Source organism: Erigeron canadensis, chromosome 5 (genome assembly GCF_010389155.1).
Source record: "Erigeron canadensis isolate Cc75 chromosome 5, C_canadensis_v1, whole genome shotgun sequence".
NCBI classification, from domain to species: Eukaryota; Viridiplantae; Streptophyta; class Magnoliopsida; order Asterales; family Asteraceae; genus Erigeron; species Erigeron canadensis.
Window position 1 is genome coordinate 10,544,347 of NC_057765.1, and position 1,214 is coordinate 10,545,560.

At 40.3% G+C, this 1,214-nt stretch overlaps 1 protein-coding gene across 1 annotated transcript; it reads left to right on the forward strand.

The window, feature by feature from the left end:
- The first annotated feature begins 290 nt into the window (after positions 1 to 290).
- Positions 291 to 1,214, forward strand: LOC122601185. Its single transcript, XM_043773950.1, has 3 exons — positions 291 to 428; positions 774 to 852; positions 916 to 1,214. The coding sequence occupies exons 1-3, from the start codon at positions 291 to 293 to the stop codon at positions 1,212 to 1,214; spliced, it is 516 nt and encodes a 171-aa protein (XP_043629885.1).

A 1,214-nucleotide genomic window follows, 5' to 3' on the forward strand; every position in this document is an offset into this window, starting at 1 on the left:
CGTGATCGTCCAAGCGTTAGCGTCCTGTGGTTTGTTCTTGGGGAAGAAGTTCGAAGACGTTCAAAAGTGGGACAAAAGGAGCCGTTTGATTTTTTTTTTTTTTTTGTAACGGTAACTTTTTTTTTTCTTATTTAAACACTAACCTTATTCTCATTTTAACACACAAATAATTCATCAAACAAACTTCTCATTTCATTTTACATAAACATTTCATTTCAAACACCACCCAAATTATGTCTAGTTCATCAGCAAGTGATGAATTCAATTTCCTTTCCAACACCACTACGCAAATGAACACGCTATTCAATCCAGAGATTGCACGTGTCGTTTTTGATCTTTGTAACGAAGAAGAATCAAACGATAACGCGTCTAGTTCACGTGTTCCTAGAACCAGAAGGGTTTTATCACGAGATCATGTCGGATCCACGGTACGTTTATGGAATGATTACTTTTCCGATGCACCAACGTTCCCGACCGATTATTTCCGACGAAGATTTCGAATGGGCAAACATATGTTTATCCGCATATGCCAAGCTATACACAGCTTTAGCGCCATCGAACCCCTACCCAAACACTTTCAGTTTTTTCAAAAAAATCAAACCGATTGCACTGGTAGGCATGGTTTCAACATTTTCCAAAAATGTACTTCCGCCATACATCAACTGGCGTATGGTGTTAATCCCGACCAACTAGATGAGTACTTGCATATGGGTCGTGCGACTTCAATGGAATGTTTAAATAACTTTTGTAAGTGTGTTTATTATTTATATCAGAATGAGTACTTGAGAAGGCCGACAAGTGAAGATGTCCAACGTTTGGTGAATAAGCATGAACAGATACATAGCTTTCCTGGTATGCTTGGTAGTATTGATTCTATGCATTGGGGTTGAAGAAACTGTCCGGTGGCTTGGCAAGGGCAGTACACACGAGGCGACAAAGGACATCCAACGATCATGCTTGAAGCAGTAGCTTCGTATGATTTGTGGATTTGGCATGCTTACTTTGGCCCCGCGGGTTCGAACAACGACATCAACGTACTTAATGAAACAGATTTGTTCAAAGATTTGCTACAAGATAGGGCTCCTGCACTCCAATATACTGTTAACGGTGAAGAGTTTACCAAGGGATATTATCTAGCTGACGGTATTTATCCGGAATGGGCGACACTAGTCAAGTCTTTTAAATCCCCGATGGATCCAAAGAGTGGAAAGTGA